Genomic DNA, 17,297 nt, shown 5'->3' on the forward strand with positions numbered 1-17,297 from the left:
CCTTTATTCTTTTAATAAGTCTCATTTGATATTTTGATTGGGTGGCAAGTCTTAAAATATATCATAAACAACTAGGCAAATAGAGTTACCTTAAAGTTTCGGTTGAGGCATTAGCAACAATTCAAAGGGTATTTGGGTGGTATAGATAGTTTATATGTGTACAGAAAAATGTAAAATTTCAAAGATTCATCACAGTCTACCTTGGACTGCTGTGAACTTTTCTGGTTTTGAGGGGTTGGTTTTTAAGTCTTAGTACTAGGTGGGTGAAATTGAACTTTATATCTGTTTTCAGCTTCTTGTTACAGAAACTAATTAGGAATTGAATCTTTAAAAATACCACTCTTAAATGTTTATTTTAAATGTCCTTTACATTGTAGTTTGAGGTCTAAGCCACACATTCTTAGTGGAAATTACATCACTAATCTGTTTTTAAAATTAGACATAAAATCAAACGCATACATTTGTGTACCATTTTTTTTGTAATTTAAAATAAGAGTAATTGTAAAATGTTTGATACAAGCAAATGAGAAACTGATCATTTGCTGATCACTCTTAATTATACAAATGTTAGGTGCTTCTTTTGTTAGTTATGCTGTTGACTAGACCCCTGGACTTTTTGTCAGGTGTATGCTTTTATCACAGCTTTTAATCTTGTTATGCCATAAGCAGTGTTTTAGTTCTCTTTTTCTGGTTTAAGTGAGATTTGTTTTTTCACTCTTCCCAGTGCTCCTGTTCTTTAATTTTCATAATTTTGCTTTAAAAGTTATTCTTGGCTTTTGTTCTGTACGTAAATGTATATATGTATTACAGATTTTCTTGATAGCTGCCGAGCTAGTACTCTGTTGGCAGAGTTAGATGATGATGAGGATCTACCTGAACCAGATGAAGAAGATGATGAAAATGAAGATGACAACCAAGAAGATCAAGAATATGAGGAAGTTATGGTACAGTATAGTTAGCATAGGTGATATCTTAATTGTCTAACAGATGTATTAAAAATCTGCAGATTTTTTTGGCAATATGGGGTCCTAGCTGTAATCCTTCCATTAATTAAAGCAAATATATTTAGCTTTCAGACTACTAGTTTGGAGTACCTGTCCATTAAGACTCTAAATGAAATGCCAGAGTTAAAATCATGTTATGCTTTTTGGGGGCTGCAAACTGAATACTACTTCATGAAGACAGTTCATTGTCCCTTTTCCTCATTCTTGCATATATTTTGTGTATTAAGACAGCTCTTTTCTCCTGCATTCAAATGGGTGTGATAAAATTGCAAGGCCTCACTAGATAGGACAGCTAACAGGGCAATGCCCTTTCTGTACAAATTTGATTGTACCACCTTCAGCATTTATTCCAGAGAAAAGTGTTTTTGAACATCAGCGCACACTGAGACCTTATAGGTCAGAATTAATATCTTAAAAACAGCCTGGGAACAAGTTGACAGACAGTAGAAATGATGGATCACTAGTTCACTGGCTGATGAAATGGTAGAACTTTGTGGGTAGGCTGCTGAATTCTGTAATTATACAGTTCTGGGATGTATTTAATTGTAGGCCTGTGTGAAGCAAACCATTGAAGTGATCAGAATGGATATTGCAAGGTCTAAGAGGAAAAATACGACCTCAATAATGATAATTTAATGTTTATTACATAAATATAAGTATTGTTTTATGGAATTATAGAAACTTCCTCTTGTAATTAATATGAAAACTTTTAGTCACTTGAACCAAAACATTTAGCATTTTAACCTACTGTGATTATACTTTTAATAGAAATTCAAGTACATTACTAAGCATTTCATTATTTTGCCTTCTGCACAAAGATATGAAATTAGGAATGGAAAATCCAGCACTACTTAAGTGGATCTACAATGCAAACAATAATCTTAGTTTGTAGATTGTCGATCACTTTTCAGAAATTATTAAATAGAGTTACTAGTGTTGTTCATGGGAAGAAGCAGAAATAGCTAAAATAGTCTTTGCTTAAGATTACACAGCAAGAATTGGATCCAGAAAAGAAAATTCTTCTTTCTTGGGTTCCAGTCCTTTTCCCTCTGATATACTATATAATTCTTCTCAATGAGGAGTTGAGCATAAACAGCTCAACAGTTCAAAACAAGTTGAGCAGCTTGTTGTAGAAAAGTCATAAGCAGTTAATACTTGCTAAAGCTCATTGAAAATTAGATTTCTTCCCACCATAATAGTTCCAGTATTTTGGTATTTGATTTAATCTCTGGATATAATGTGTATATATTACATATCAATATATATATATACGCTTTCAAAAAAACACTACTTGTTTTCAGAAAAAATTAATGTATTTGACACCACTGATTTATTTGAATCTTTGATATTCCAAAGCTTGTGGAACATACAGAACATCTGCACCAAGTTTGCTGGTCTACAATACTTTGTATTTCCCTATGTTCTGGTGCTTCATGGAAAGTTTCATTCTTTCCAGATATCATAAATACACCTGTTGTAAGGTTAGCCTCTTTATGTTGATTTTTGTTTTTCTGTAGTTTTGATAATTCTCTTGGTTCCTGCTTGACTGGTTAAGTGGAACTAATACTGTTACATGCCAGCTTTGGTATTTTTGTGTCCATTTTAGTTTACATGACTGATGTATTCCCTAACTTTTAAATTTTTGATCAAATGATTCTTTGTAGCAGAATCTAAAAAACAGCTACTTTTTTTTAGGAAGAAGAGGAGTATGAAACCAAAGGAGGCCGTAGGAGAACATGGGATGATGACTATGTATTGAAACGGCAGTTTTCTGCTCTGGTTCCTGCTTTTGACCCGAGACCTGGTCGTACTAATGTTCAACAGACAACTGACCTAGAAATCCCTCCACCGGGTATGCTGACAAGACATTTGTGATACTTGATCTGGCTTTAGGATGGAGACTAACTTAAGGGCCCATTGGGCTCTGGGGATCCTATCACTGTTAACCAGTATAACATGCTTTTGTGGCTGTGCAGATTTTCTCTGTTTTAATGAGAGTTTTATCTACCTCTGCAGGTCCAAGCATTATTGAGGGAAAAAGTAAATTAAATGCTGTGTAAAATAAGCATACTCATTAATTTAACTCGGATGAGTGATAAATCTTTTGTTATGTTTGGTTCCACCTGCAGGGAATAATCTGTGTGTTGAGTTACACAGAACAGCTTTGATTGGAGGGGGCTTGCTGAAACAGTCCAAAGCAGAGTTGAGGGGAAAGCTAATACAGTAGTTGAGCAGTCTGTATGACCAGCAGCACAGCACCTGATCTTGCTCCTTAGTTCATTCTTGTTTAGCAGTGTGGGTGTAGTCAATGTTCATTACAGAAAGGAATATGTAGGTTTAGCTTGTGTGGAAATGAGCAGCTGTTGATTTTGATGAACTGAAAGGAGTCAATACAACAGGAAGATACTGTGTTTGAAGAGAAGAATGCGTGTGTTGTGATAATATTAAAGGGGATGTTATCAAGACGTAAGGATCAACAGGGATTTCAGAAATTCCTGTTAGCTTTGCTCATGTAAAGAAGTGCTGCAGTTATAGCCCTTACATATAGCTCATAATTACAACTTGATATCTTCTCTCTGGCATGTGTGCAGGAAGTCTGCACACTTCCTTATTGAGCCACTTTATTGATATTTAAGCCAACTTGTCATGTGTTACATATTTTGTATTAATGGCTTCTCAAATGATTTTTCACATGCAGGTACACCTCACTCAGAACTCTTGGAAGAGGTTGAGTGCATGCCTTCACCACGTTTAGCACTTACCTTGAAAGTTTCAGGTCTTGGAACAACTCGAGAAGTAGAACTGCCCCTAACAAACTTTCGATCTACCATCTTTTACTATGTACAGAAATTGTTACAGCTTTCCTGCAATGGCAATGTGAAATCTGACAAGCTTAGGCGTATTTGGGAGCCAACATACACGTAAGCTCGCAAGTTTATTATTCTCTGTAGAGAACACTGTGACCAATTAGGAAATGGGTGTGAAACAATGTTAATTTTTTTTTTCCTCTGTAGAAAGCCATGCTAAAATTAGTTTTTCTTGCATTTATGTCAGGATGTTTTTTCTGGTTTTACAGATAGTGCTGTGACTACAAAAAAAATAATCATAATTTCTGATGCTCAACTGTGACTTGTTAGTATTTCAGAAGTCAAGCAATTGACCAAGAGAGCAGAATTTGGTCTGCTTATGGATCTGCTTGGAAGAATCCCATGGGGCTATAGTCCTAGAGAGAAGAGAGGTCCAGGAGACATGATTGGTTTTTCAAGGATAACTTCCTCCAGACTCAAGAATAATCCATCCCAATGTGTGGGAAGTCAGGCAGAGGCAGTAGGACACCTGCATGAATGAACAAGAAACTCCCAGCAGAACTCAAAATATAAAAGGAAGCATGCAAGAGGTAGAAGAAGGGTCAAGTGACCCAGGAGGAATATAGAGGCATTGTCCCAGCGTGAAGGTGTGGGGTTAGGAAAGCCAAAGCCCATCTGGAGTTGAACCTGGTGAGGGATATGAAAAGCAAAAGGTTAGGGAGCACTTAAAGAAACAGGACATACAAGTCCATGGGACCCAATGTGATGCACCCACAGGAGCTGGCCACTCTTGATTATCTTTGAAAGGTCACGGTGATTGGGATGCATTTCTGAGAGCTGGAGGAAAGCAAGTGTCCCTCCTATCCCCCAGAAGGGCAAGAAAGATCTAGGGAACTACGAACTGGTCACCCTCTCCTTCATCCCTGGAAAGATGATGGAAATAGTCCTGGAAACCATTTTCAAACAATGAAGGACAAGAAGGTGATTGGAAGTAGGTGGCATGGATTTATGAAGAGGAAATCATCTGTAACCAACCTGGTAGCCTTCTGTGATAAGTTGCCTAGCTCAGTGGATGAGGAGAAAGCAGGAGATGTTATTTTCCTCAACTTTAGTAAGGCTTTCAACACTTTCTCCCTCATTGATGAACTAATAAAGTATGGACTAGATAGTGTCTGAAAACTGCCTGAACTGCCAGGCTCAGATGATTGTGATCATTGGTATGAAGTCCAGCTGGAGGCCAGCTGGTGTACCCCAAGGGTCGATACTGGGTCCAGTACTGTTTAACATCTATATTAATGAACTGTATGATGGGACAGAGCAGACCCTTAGCAAGCTTGCTGACAAAACAAAACTGGGAGGAGTCATTGTTGCACCAGATGGTTGTGCTGCCGTTCTGAGACACCTCATCAGGCTGGAGAAATGGGGAGACAGGAACTTCATGAAGTTCCACAAAGGGAAATGCAAAGTCTAGCAGCTGGGGAAAAATAACTGCATGTGCTGATACAGGCTGGGGGCCAGCTGGCTGGAAAGCAGCTTGGTGGAAAAGGCCCTGAGGGTCCTGGTGGACATAAAGTTGAATGTGAGCCAGCTATGGACCCTGGCAGCAAAGAAGGTCAGCAGCATCCTGGGCTGCGTTAGGAAGGTTGAGGAAGGTGATCTTCCCCCTCTTCTTGTGCTGGTGAGACATGTCTGAAGTGCTATGTCCAGTTCAGGGCACTTCAGTATAAGAGAGACATGGACACTGCAGTGAGTCTAGCACAGGGCTGCTAGACTAAGTTCGCTTTAGCTGCTAACTAAAGGGCTTAGAGTCTGTCATACAAAGAGAGTCTGAGAGATCTGGGACTTGTCTAGCCTGGAGAAAAAAAGGTTTGTGGGATCTTACCAATGTGTATGAATGCCTCATGGGAGGAAGTAGAGAAGACAGAGCGTAGACTCTTCGTTCTTGCGACAAGTGAAAGGACAAGAAGAAAATGGCTCAAATTGAAATACAGGAAATTCCATTTAAATGTGACATTTGAGTAGCGGTATAGGACTAGGTTCCTTCCAACCTCAACTATTCTCTGTACCCTAATTTGACCTTACTAGCTTTATAGTAATAGACAGAAATTGTAAGACTACATGATTGTCTGTATTTTCTATTTACTACACCAATGTAACTTCTGTCATACTAGAAAACTAACCTATATGAAAGCAAGAACTGCAATGAGGTGGTTGCAGTTTATTTAACTTTGTATTTCAGATTTCAGCAGTGCTTGTGTGTTGCACCTGTTTTCTGAGTTGCCTTGTGTCAAAAATTGTGTGCTGTAGCAAAACTATTTTCTAGTTAGAAAGCATGAGAAACGGTTGTATCTCCTAAGTTAATACACAGCAAACTACCCTGGGACTTCAAAATTTCAGAGTTGGTGCATGTATAATGAAGAACCTAAAGTTGTTTTGGGAAGTTTGCACAATGACAGTTGCTTGATTACTCAAACCTCACCTACAGAAACATAAATTAAATACTTTGCAAGATAAATATCGACATAATGAAAATTAAATATGAGTTTAAGAGCTTTGCTACATCAGGGTATCCCAGATGTTCTCTGCGGCAAAGAGCAGCTGCTATTGCTGTTTTACATCATGTTATCTAAATGTCATTGATGTCTAACAAGTCAATGTATAACTTCAGAATTTAGAGGATGTGCTATGAGTATGAAATATTAACTCATTGTTTTACTGTCTAGAATCATGTACAGAGAAATGAAGGATTCTGATAAAGAGAAAGAAAGTGGAAAAATGGTAAGACTTCTGTGCCTTTGTGTATGTTTTTAAGGCTGTTTAAACAAAAGCAAAACAAATCTTACTGCAGTTATTGAAATGCTACATTAAAAAAACTAACAGTTTTCAATTACTTAAAGGATATGAGTGAGTATATTTGTAAATGCATGCTCCTTTAAAAAAGACAATATGTAATGCATGTGAAATATTAAGGACTTTACAATCAGGAAGAACCAACATTTGGTGGTTCCTGTTGTAGGGTTGCTGGTCAGTAGAGCATGTGGAGCAGTACCTTGGCACTGACGAATTACCAAAGAATGACTTGATAACCTACCTGCAGAAGAATGCAGACTCAGCTTTCCTGCGCCACTGGAAATTAACCGGCACTAATAAAAGTATTAGGAAAAACAGAAATTGTTCCCAGCTCATAGCTGCATACAAGGTATATGTCTGCATCCAAACTTTTTCTGTTATGAATGGCTGTGTGCTTTGTTTTGCAGCTTTAAAGATTCTTGTGGAGGAGGGATATGACATGGATAGGAAAGTTGAATGTTCGTATGCCAATATCAAGATTAGATTTTGCTGCTCTCTTTTTTTGTCTTTTTCCTTTAATGTCTTCTGTTAAATATGCATTTGTGTTAAAATGCATTTGAACCATCCACAATTTAACTAAGCGTTGAGTAACCATTCTAATTTTTCAAATCATTAACTTGGAGTGTGCAGTCCTACAGATAGTAACACACACAGTTTTCATTCTTAACAATTCTTTTTTTTACAGGATTTTTGTGAACATGGATCAAAATCAGGATTAAGTCAAGGGGCCATTTCTACTCTTCAGAATTCTGATATCCTTAGTTTGGCAAAGGAACAACCTCAGGCCAAAGCTGGCAGTGGGCAGAACTCCTGTGGAGTAGAAGATGTTCTGCAGTTACTTCGCATTTTGTATATAGTTGCCAGTGACCCTTACACAGCACGAACTTCTCAAGAAGGTAAGTTAGTTATCTAGCAGAGCTTCTTAAATGTTTTATTGAAAACAAAATAAAGGAAAAATTTTCTCTTGATTATTTTCAGAAGGAGATGAGCATCCTCAGTTTAACTTTCCACCAGATGAATTCACAAGCAAAAAAATTACTACAAAGATTCTGCAACAGATTGAGGTATTACATTAATGTGTTATGCACGCTGTGTATACATAATGTTGTTTTTAAGACTTTATTATACTTTTCCTTACTTTGACTGTTTGAAATTATTAGCTTTTTTGCCATTTTGACTTAGGAATTGTTTCATATAGTAATTTACTTCCTTATATTTTGGATGAGGAAATTCTGTAAGAACAGACTAGTCTGAATAAAAACATACCAAGAAAAAAGTTGTAATAGAATTGTATCTTTTTGTTATGAAGAATAATTTTTTTCCTGCACCAAACATCGATGTTACAACGTAGCGTTTGCTGCCTGATGATATTGTAACAAAGGGCAATTAATTGTGTTAGGGTTCACAAACATTTTGTTGTTTATACGTTCCAGATAAAGCTTTTAAAAATAGTATTTAGAGAACATATTGGTACCAGGTCAGTTAGATGTGTTAAAAGGAAAACGTTAAGATGTAGCTCTTCAGCAGAACTACATTGTCTTTAACAAAGATTTAAATATGAAGATTCTTGACTTGTTTGGCCCTTTTGTGCTTTTTGAGTTTTTGTGGTTTGGTTTTTTTTTTTTTATTACAGTTAAGTTGCCCTAATTATTCATTTAAAAAAAAAAAAGTTCAGTTTTTCATGTTCTTTTAAAGGCCGTTCAGGCACTCTGAATATCTTTGTAGTAATAATTTCTGCAGTCTTTTTTTATTATACTTGTATCTTGGAAGGGACTATAGTAATATTTCAGTGGGGATCATCTTTACTTACCACCAAGTTTCTTCCGTGCCTTCTGGTATTGAGGAGGTAGCATCTAATCACTTTTGGGCAAAGCTCAGAAGAATTCTTTCCAGCTAATTGTATACTCAGATCTCCCCACAGTGCTTTGAGTAGTACATATCGCACAGATTTACTATACAGCTTTTACTGTCTTTGTGCCAAAGCAGCCTGTGTCCACTCTTGAGTCCTAGAAACTCTGTGAACTTCTCATTCATAGCATTTAAAGGAGAGGGGGAAGCAGTTGCTGAGTGGGAAGAAACATGCTTACACACAAGTGAAAACTTCGTACTTCGGTGTATTGGGTGTCTGTGTACTTAGTTACAAATTTCTTGGGACTACCTGAGTCTAATATTAGAAACACTTTGTTTTGTTTTGTTTTCCTTGCATTAAACTACAGGAACCCTTGGCACTAGCAAGTGGAGCTTTGCCAGACTGGTGTGAGCAGCTAACAAGCAAGTGTCCTTTCTTAATTCCATTTGAAACAAGACAGTTGTACTTCACGTGCACAGCATTTGGAGCATCAAGGTAAAAAAACCCAAAAAATTTTAAAAAAAAAAAACAAACAAAAAATACTGCTGCCTTTTTTTTTTAATATAATAGGTTTTTTAATTGCTAATTCACAGAAGGACCTTATCCTAATGAGAGAGATTTTGTTTGCCAAATGTAAATCATTTTGGATAGTAGAAAAAAAGGGAAGAAGATGGAAAACTTCAGAAAGACTTTTGGACACTTGAAACATTCTTGTTCATTGTATTAGAGGTTTATGATGAGTAGCCTACCTCCTGTTTGATATTCTTCAGGAAATTCCTTTGAAGAAATTTCATTTTTCAACTTTAGCTGAAGACTTGCATGTGTACCTCTAGCTAGGTTATCCTATTGGGCAGTAATTAGACTGGGTTGCAGTTCACTGCATTAAAGGAGTAAGAAACAAAATAGTAAACATTCTGAAAATAAATGTGAATTAAATTTTTTTTTAAAACATACACTAAAGCATATACCTTTTATACTTCCTACAGTGGTTTGGTGATTGTTTGTTTTGGTTCATTTATTTTAATTCACTAATGTCTTAACAAAATAGACAAAATCTAAAGAAGAGATGCTATTTTGAAAGTTAGTATTAGCTGCATAATGAAACTGTAACAAAACCAAACGTTAAAACACTTAAGGGTACCCCCTAATGTGCTTCCTTACCTAGGAATCCTTAATATATCACTGCTACAGTCAATTACCTTGAGAGTATGTAGACAGTGTAAACCTTTTTGCCAGTTTACTTTTATGTAATGAGATGGAAGAATTAGTTTTTGTGGGTTTTCTTGGCTGTTTTGTTTGTTTTTCAAAGAGGAAGTGTAGACAGTGGGTTGCAAAAATTACTGTTGTCTAATACGCAGTAGAAATGCCTCATGAAGAGTGTAAAATGAGGCATTTAAAAAGAAAGAAAAAGGAAAAGAAGAAAAGGTGTTGTCTTGCAAGACATCAGTTTAAATCTTATTAATATGGAAAAATTGAACTTCTATGGAAAAATGGTCCAGAAAGATGGACCATGTGTGTTGTTTTTTTGTTTTGTTTTTGTCTTGAAAAAAGGTAGTATTTTAGAAAAATTGTATTTTAAAGAGATCCCTCAGGAAACATGGTATTTGCATGGTATTTACTTGGTAAGTAAAGAGCTTTCTTAAGAACTATTTCCAGTATTTTAAGACCTTAAAACTCATATACTCTATATAAGCTTTGCGTGTATATGCACGTGGGTGTGTACACTCTCCGTCTGTGTCTGTCATGACACTTGACCATACTTGCAAAACAACCAACAGATCGTAGCTTTGTAGATAGTTTATTGCTGCATAGATGACAATATGGAAAAGAATTTCAAGCTTTGACTTCGTGTGAGTACTGCTATTAGAGTTGCGTGTTCTTCCTTCACTGATATGGGTCTGTATGTGTATGATTGCACTTCCACTTTGGTTCTGTGTTTCTCTAATAAGTGCGTAAGTAAATCTTGCTGTAAAACTTGTCAGTACCAATGGGATGATGTACAACTGCCTTGCAGTATATAATGGAAATGGTAGTAAGTGTCTATAAACAATTTTGAGCATCTGTGATTAAAAAATGCTGCAGTAAATTCTGCCTTCTCTTCATTCCACTGTAATTTGAAAACTATAATAATTCAGATCAAGAATTGTATGTTTTTATTGGTGCTATCTATTACATCAGAAGTTATGGTTGGCCCTTCATAGTAATTAAAAATTATTTAGTTTTCTAAACTCATAAAATATGAAGCAGCCCATATGTGGGCATTTCAGATACTTCTGAGAAATACTTTGGTATATAACTTTAAAAAAAAATATTATTAGGAGGTAATTAGTACTTAACAAGGTAACTTTTTGTAGTGGCTACTTTCAAGTTTTTATGTTGGTAGACATCGAAGTTTCAAACAACTGGTTTTTGGTTTTCTCCAGAGCAATTGTATGGCTGCAGAACAGACGAGAAGCCACTGTTGAACGGACAAGGACCACAAGCACAGTGCGACGTGATGATCCAGGAGAATTCAGAGTTGGACGCCTCAAACATGAAAGAGTGAAAGTTCCGCGAGGTGAATCCTTGATGGAATGGGCAGAAAATGTCATGCAGATTCATGCAGACAGAAAATCTGTTCTAGAGGTAAAGCACATCTGCCTAGCAGAGCAAGGTTAGATAGCTATTTCTAATGTACTAGCTGGGATACTGAAAATCCTATTCCATAACCAACACCGAACCTTTCACTAGGATTTTCTTTTATTATTAACATACCTTATGTTTTTCTAGGTTGAGTTTTTAGGGGAGGAAGGAACAGGCCTCGGTCCTACCTTGGAATTTTATGCATTGGTGGCAGCAGAATTTCAGAGGACAGATTTGGGAGCTTGGCTTTGTGATGACGATTTTCCAGATGATGAGTCTCGGCAGGTATATTTCAATTTGCATTTTAAACTGATTACTTGTGTAAAAGAAAAATGAGCTAGATACCTGGGATGGGAAGAACATGTGATCGGTGAGCAGCCACTCATCATGGTCAAGAATGACTAGTCTGTTCCACAACTTGCTTTCTCTACCTGTTCTCTTTTTAACAGAGAAGTAGAGTACAAGAAGTTAAATTCACCTTTAACAATGTCAACTTCTTGTGCATCTCTTAAATCAGGTTGATATTGGTGGTGGATTGAAACCCCCTGGCTACTATGTACAGAGATCATGTGGACTCTTCACAGCACCATTCCCACAAGATAGTGATGAACTTGAAAGAATAACCAAACTCTTTCATTTCCTTGGAATTTTCTTGGCTAAATGCATTCAGGACAATAGACTTGTGGATTTACCCATTTCTAAGCCTTTTTTTAAACTCATGTGTATGGGAGACATTAAAAGTAACATGAGTAAGTTGATATATGAATCACGGGGTGACAGAGACTTGCACTGTACTGAAAGTCAGTCAGAGGCTTCTACAGAAGAAGGGCATGATTCCTTGTCAGTAGGAAGTCTGGAAGAAGACTCCAAATCAGAATTTATTCTTGATCCACCAAAACCAAAACCTCCTGCCTGGTTTAATGGAATTTTAACATGGGAAGACTTTGAATTAGTAAATCCACATAGAGCTAGGTTTCTAAAAGAAATTAAGGACCTTGCAATTAAAAGGCGTCAAATTTTAAGCAACAAAAGTCTGTCAGAAGATGAAAAGAACACAAAACTACAGGAATTAATGCTGAAGAATCCATCGGGTTCGGGACCTCCGCTTAGCATAGAGGATTTGGGGTAAGAGTTTTCATAGTTATTTATAAATATGCAAACAGTGTTATGTTAAAGACAAATGTTAACATGTGTAATTAAAAATGAAGATTTCTTCATTTTAAATAATATTGTTGCAAGGGGGAATCATTAGAGATGCAGCAAGATCTAGTTTGCCATGTGTAGCTATATTCTTGTTCCTTAGTTAGAGGATTTTCTCTTTTCATTTGCTCTGTTTCCTAATGTTTAAACTTAAAAGTGGCTGCACTGCAATGCCGTATAACTCTCTAGAAACACACAAATACTTGGAGAGACCTTTAGACAAGTGTGAATCAGTAATTTCTTTGCTATGATAACTATTGAAATTTATCAAGTTTTTTTGAGAGCTTTTAAAGAGGACAGATTAAAATTTCAGATTATGTTAATAGACACACAGTGCAGTGTTTGAATCCATGTTGAACAGAACATGTGCTAACTTTTAGCAAATGTTAAGGACATAAAAGTGCTCATACCTGTGTAAACTGGTGTCAGGATGTCATCTTTTGTAGTTTTAAATTATTTCTTTTGAAACAGCAGGTTTTCTACCATTAATATTATGGGTTATTTGTTAAAATTGTGTTGTGCCACAAGGATTGCATAGACAGAGTTCAGTAATTGCTTATGGCCTTGCAGACTTCAGCATGGCTTGTTACAGAGCGAAAGCAAGTAGCACTGTTGAAGGGCTTAAATACCTAATATGTTGAGTGGCTCTGTAACTGTTAGTGCTGGAAATTAATGTAAAAGATTTCTTGAGTTTATGAGCTGAATTAAACTGCTTGAGTACTTTTGAAGCTGATAAAGATATCAAACTCTTATGAAATTTTCAATGGTTATCAAAGCCAAATAAATAGTGGGTGAGTACTCGCATGTGCATACCATAGATTTGAAACATGTATTATCTGTGTAGTCCATTACTGATTGTAGTTGTGTACTGCAGTGCCACTGTTCATGTATATACAAAATGATCTACAAACAATGGCTTGAAATGTAGTGAGATGCTTTTGGGTGTGTGGGGTGCAGTTTATAAATCTGGTGTATTTGCAAAAACAGTAGCAGACTTGTTTGCAATTTGTAACTATCTTTTGTGTTTTGAAGTCTAAATTTTCAGTTTTGCCCTTCGTCCAAAGTATATGGGTTTACAGCTGTGGATCTCAAGCCAGGTGGTGATGATGAGGTAAGGAAACAACCTACCTTACAATTTCAGCAGCAGTTACATTTTTACTGTCTCAGCAGTAACTCTAATGCAAAGTGAATTCTTAAGTATTTATCTATTGTCTTTGCAGACTGTAACAATGGATAATGCAGAGGAATATGTAGATCTCATGTTTGACTTCTGCATGCATACTGGTATACAGAAACAGATGGAGGCATTCAGAGGTAATTTTAAATATGGCAGAACATATACGCAGTTAGGTAGACTAACTGGTGTTCAGGGTGTGTTGGTTTAAAGTGGTGGCATGGAATGGCTTTCAAAAAAAAGTTAAGAATCCAATAGATATTAATTTCATAACACATCTGCATTAGTTACGCCACTTAATCTTGAAGAGGTTCCATTTATCTTAATTAAGAAACTGTTGATTGATTCTGGTTTGATTAAAATATAATTGAAGTGCTGACATTATTTTATAAACAGTCTTTTGACTTTATTTATAACTGTATCTTGTGTACATTAAAGACGGCTTCAATAGAGTCTTTCCAATGGAGAAGCTGAGTTCCTTCAGCCATGAAGAAGTTCAGATGATTCTTTGTGGAAATCAATCGCCTTCTTGGGCAGCTGAGGATATCATCAATTATACTGAACCTAAACTGGGATATACACGAGATAGGTAGGTACTTATATTCTGAGTGATTTTAAAATAGTAGCTAAAAGATACATTAAGTGGCAAAATGTCCAGAATGTTCATTAGATGACAATGCCAAATTGGATGGGATTGGTGGTCACTGAAGAGCAAGTGATTGCCTGAAACTATGTGAAATAACCATGTATGTTACAACGGATAGGTTGGAAGGTGCTTGGTGTTTCTGTGATGAGAGAGGATTAAAACATTTAAAATACGCAAATGTGAACAAGTAGTCGAAATGTAATGGCAGTTAACTAATACAGGCTATTAAAAATAGCATTTTAGAGTTTTTAATTTTATCTTTGGTGGTGATTATAATTTCTGTTTGGTTGGGTATAGTTGTTACTTGTCCCTTTTTTCTTATTTCTTTCTCTTCAAGTGTAGTTAAAAAAGAAAATGTACTATGCAGGGAACACATATACTGGTGATTGGCTATCAGGAGGTGGTCTCGATGTTTTGGGGTTTGTTGGGTTTGGGGGTTTTTTGCTGCTTGTCATGTTTGGTAGCAATAACATACAAACTACTTCTGGAACTGTGTTAATATAAGCATGCTGAAGGATCCTAATCAGTCTAAGAGGCCGTGTGGAGCGATTCTTCTGTTGGCCCTGCCCTGTATCCAAAGATGCAGCTGAGATTACATTGCCTGATACCAAGGGAGTGTTTCAGCAGGCTGTGCTTTCTTCATGCCCTCTCCTCCCCCTCATTCCCTGGGCTGGTATGGATGAAAGCAGTGGTAACTGGAGGATTCCTTGAAGATCTATTGTAGTCTGTTACATTTTTCCAATTTTTTTTGCATGAGGGTCTTGAACAGGATAGAAATTAAATCATATATAAATTGAAATGGCTTTATACCGCAGGAGTGGTACAGGAAAAATCTTAAGATTATGGTCAGTTGGAATCTTCTCATAGAATAAGTTTGAGCTCTGTCTAATTCTCTACCCATTCATATGCAAGATACCTGAATAATGCTCCAAGATAACTATGGAGAAAAGTTCTTATTCACCTACATTTTTCTGTGTAATACTCAGCAAGAAGATTAAAGAAGTATTTTTATGGGGTTTATGATGTTTTATTCTTAACTCAATACTGAACAGGCACTAGAATCTTATGATTGCTTAGATGTGACTGAAGATCGTAATTGTACTGTCTCAAGTGAAGGTAAATTAAAAAATCACTCTCTTGTTATGTTATCATAACTAATTATTTTAATTTATTTTAAGCCCTGGATTCCTTCGATTTGTGAGAGTCTTGTGTGGTATGTCTTCGGATGAAAGGAAGGCTTTTCTCCAGTTCACCACTGGTTGTTCAACACTCCCACCAGGAGGACTGGCAAACCTACATCCCCGGCTCACTGTTGTACGCAAGGTATGGTTTCTTCAGGTTGCCCTTCAAACCAACTATTTTGGCTTTTCAATGTGATTGTTGCTACATTAAGAAATAACACTGACTTTTTTTTTTCTCCCGGTTTTTAATTTATGACACCATGGTAAGCTTTCAGTACTAACCTCTGTTTCAGGTCTGTTCGCTGACTTCATATTTGAGTATAAAAGAATTAACGTACATACAGATTTCTAAGTTGGTCTGTAGCTTTCCTGATGCTACTGTTTCTTGACAACTGGTGTTACGTATGCAGTAAATGCCATGAATTAGAGGACCTTACAACTTTCAACTTCAATATTGAGCGCTATGAACAACTGCAGTAAAAAATGTTCTTTCTTTTCCTCAGGTTGATGCTACAGATGCAAGTTATCCATCTGTGAATACATGTGTGCATTACCTAAAGTTGCCTGAGTATTCTTCTGAGGAGATTATGAGAGAGCGTCTGCTAGCTGCTACAATGGAGAAAGGCTTCCATCTCAACTGAGCTGCTGACTGCAATATGGGACATGAGAAAGTGTTTTTTGATACTAGTGAAGCCTCTTGTGTTTGTGTGCAAAAAAATATGATCTCCACGCTGTGCTCTGATGAGACTTGCCTTTTTTTTCACCTGTGAGGCTTTAGGAACATGTGGAATAAGTTTGTTAGCTGCTAATGACAAAATAAATCCTTGTAACTACACAGCCAGCAAGAAATTGGCACAGAACACTGTGTGATGCTTCAAGGGCTTGCACAACTGGAAATTAAGGTGGTTCTGTTTGACTGTTCCACAGAACAGATCATCAGATTTTCAGTGTTCACTGATACAAATTTCTAACAGTGTATTTGTGTAAAGTTTGTCATTTAATACCTTGTACACTACAGTTGCCATCACTGATCCCTGTTTTGCTGGCTTTAAGCTAAATGGTCAGAAACTTGCTTCCTTAAAAGTTAGAGTTAATGGGCATCTCCAGCTTTTTCTTTTTTAATGGTGCCTGCACTATTGGAGTATTTTAGTGGGTTTTTGCATATAATCATGCACAACCTTTTTTTTTCTTTTTTTTTTCCTTTCAAGTGGGAATATATTTTGATTTCTCAATTGCCCTGCTATAAAGATCAAATCCTTAAGTGTGTTTGTGCAGCTCAGCGATAAAGCTATTAAAAAACACTGGTTCCTAGTGCAAGGCACACTTAAAGCAAGTCCTACTTTTGGTTGTATTTTCTTTGTATATTATAAACATTTATTTAACTTGTTGCAGTTTGAAGTTTAAAAAAACCACCCAATGTGTAAGCTCAAAAGTAATCATTAAAATGTTTGCAACATATAAAACTGTCTCCTTTGAATACTTCATTAGTATTTCTTATGTTGTTAAATCTCTGTATGTGTTCTGAACTATGTGCTGTACTTTTTTCAAGGTTTAAGAGAGCTACGTGGCAATAATTGGTGTCATGAATTCATCTCTGCTCAAATCTTTTCAAAATTACACAGTGCAACTTTTTAAGAACTAGTCTGGCAGTGGCAACACTCTGTGTGGCAGGTTTTGGTGCTCTTCAGTGGGCCCATGTGACCTGAGGTTATAGTTCTTCATTAAATTGGAATAAAAACGGGGTCAGATTATGTAGCTGATTCAGCTTTACTTGAGATGCAGTGCCTGTCTTGGTTTCAGCATGTGGTGAGGTATTTATTGGTAAAAAGTGGCTTACAGTAAGATAAAGCAAGATGTGAGTATGTCTTTAAAGATATTTAAGTACTTGATACCAGAGAAGAAAAATTAGTATTTTTAGTTGAATCTGTGTGGCAAGTTTTGTTCTATGCCAGTTCTCTTTGGTA

General features: G+C 36.5%; 1 protein-coding gene across 11 annotated transcripts in view; it reads left to right on the plus strand.

Annotated features, from left to right (window-relative positions):
- HECTD1 (HECT domain E3 ubiquitin protein ligase 1) overlaps nucleotides 1–16,796 on the plus strand; it is a 65,300-nt gene extending 48,504 nt beyond the window's left edge. For 8 of the 11 annotated variants that reach the window (XM_075030334.1, XM_075030329.1, XM_075030326.1 and 5 more), the window contains 16 exons: nucleotides 811–944; nucleotides 2,700–2,856; nucleotides 3,703–3,925; nucleotides 6,535–6,589; nucleotides 6,828–7,010; nucleotides 7,347–7,557; nucleotides 7,640–7,725; nucleotides 8,878–9,005; nucleotides 10,934–11,135; nucleotides 11,280–11,417; nucleotides 11,650–12,257; nucleotides 13,365–13,443; nucleotides 13,553–13,646; nucleotides 13,945–14,095; nucleotides 15,331–15,475; nucleotides 15,837–16,796. In XM_075030334.1, the coding sequence (XP_074886435.1) occupies nucleotides 811–944; nucleotides 2,700–2,856; nucleotides 3,703–3,925; nucleotides 6,535–6,589; nucleotides 6,828–7,010; nucleotides 7,347–7,557; nucleotides 7,640–7,725; nucleotides 8,878–9,005; nucleotides 10,934–11,135; nucleotides 11,280–11,417; nucleotides 11,650–12,257; nucleotides 13,365–13,443; nucleotides 13,553–13,646; nucleotides 13,945–14,095; nucleotides 15,331–15,475; nucleotides 15,837–15,974 (2,732 nt within the window). In that variant the 3' untranslated portion in view covers nucleotides 15,975–16,796. The remainder of the gene's footprint in view (nucleotides 1–810; nucleotides 945–2,699; nucleotides 2,857–3,702; nucleotides 3,926–6,534; nucleotides 6,590–6,827; nucleotides 7,011–7,346; nucleotides 7,558–7,639; nucleotides 7,726–8,877; nucleotides 9,006–10,933; nucleotides 11,136–11,279; nucleotides 11,418–11,649; nucleotides 12,258–13,364; nucleotides 13,444–13,552; nucleotides 13,647–13,944; nucleotides 14,096–15,330; nucleotides 15,476–15,836) is intronic. The other 3 variants (XM_075030333.1, XM_075030335.1, XM_075030336.1) reach the window with 1 other exon arrangement.
- The last annotated feature ends 501 nt before the right edge of the window (nucleotides 16,797–17,297 follow it).

This window comes from Buteo buteo, chromosome 6 (genome assembly GCF_964188355.1).
Source record: "Buteo buteo chromosome 6, bButBut1.hap1.1, whole genome shotgun sequence".
Lineage (NCBI taxonomy): Eukaryota > Metazoa > Chordata > Aves > Accipitriformes > Accipitridae > Buteo > Buteo buteo.